Source organism: Chionomys nivalis, chromosome 1 (assembly GCF_950005125.1).
Source record: "Chionomys nivalis chromosome 1, mChiNiv1.1, whole genome shotgun sequence".
Taxonomy (NCBI): Eukaryota; Metazoa; Chordata; class Mammalia; order Rodentia; family Cricetidae; genus Chionomys; species Chionomys nivalis.
In genome coordinates this window covers 8194002-8194987 of record NC_080086.1, presented here as the reverse complement: position 1 = coordinate 8194987, position 986 = coordinate 8194002, and the positions used below count along the sequence as shown (strand labels likewise).

Sequence of the window (986 nt, the reverse complement as noted above, 5' to 3'; positions counted from 1 at the left end):
TCACTTCTTGGCTTTGCCCTGCGCGGCCACAGCTTCCGTGGCTTTCCGCACGGTCTTTTCATCTCCCAGGAACTGCATGGGTTTAACAGGCTTCAAGTTCTTGTCCAATTCATAGACAATGGGAATGCCAGTTGGCAGGTTCAGCTCCATGATGGCCTCTTTTGAGAGACCCTCCAAATGCTTGACGATCCCCCGAAGGCTGTTGCCATGGGCCGCAATCAGGACTCTCTTCCCCTCTTTGATCTGAGGGACAATCTCTTCATTCCAGAAGGGCAGTGCTCTGGCAATAGTGTCCTTCAGGCTCTCACAGGACGGCAGCTGGTCCTCAGTAAGGTCTGCATACCTGCGATCCTTACTGATGTTGCTATAGAAGGGATGGTCAGGCTCCATTGGCGGTGGTGGGACATCGTAAGATCGCCTCCAGACCTTTACCTGTGTTTCACCATGCTTAGCAGCAGTTTCTGCTTTATTGAGACCAGTCAGACCCCCATAGTGTCGCTCATTGAGGCGCCAGGTCCTGACTACTGGCAGCCACATCTGGTCAATGGCATCCAGGACTGTCCAGAGGGTCCGGATTGCTCTCTTCTGCACGGAGGTGAAGCAGATGTCGAATTCATAGCCAGCATCTCGCATCGCCTGTCCGCCGCGCTTAGCCTCCTCGTGGCCCGCCGGGCTCAGGTTGGCGTCGTACCAGCCGCTGAAGCGGTTCTCGAGGTTCCAGGTGCTCTCGCCGTGCCGGATGAGGACGAGCCTGTAGGCGGCCATGGCAATAGGCCTGTTTGGTTTTTCCTTGACGAGGTCTCTCTGGCCTTGAACTCAGGGATCCTCTTGCCTCTGCCACAATGCCCAGAGGCCCAGGGTATTTTAACTAAACAGTAGTTTCTGCTTTCATGCGAACATAGGGACTTTAATCTTGTGAAGTATAGATAAGTCATTTTGGATCAGAAAACATTATGTTTCTGGAAAAGATTCTAAAATGCTAAGCA

The 986-nt window shown here is 52.8% G+C and overlaps 1 protein-coding gene across 1 annotated transcript; it reads right to left on the bottom strand.

The window, feature by feature from the left end:
• On the bottom strand, positions 1-765 carry LOC130883238 (phosphoglycerate mutase 1-like). Its single transcript, XM_057783439.1, has one exon. The coding sequence runs from the start codon at positions 763-765 to the stop codon at positions 1-3; it is 765 nt and encodes a 254-aa protein (XP_057639422.1).
• Positions 766-986: the final 221 nt, after the last annotated feature.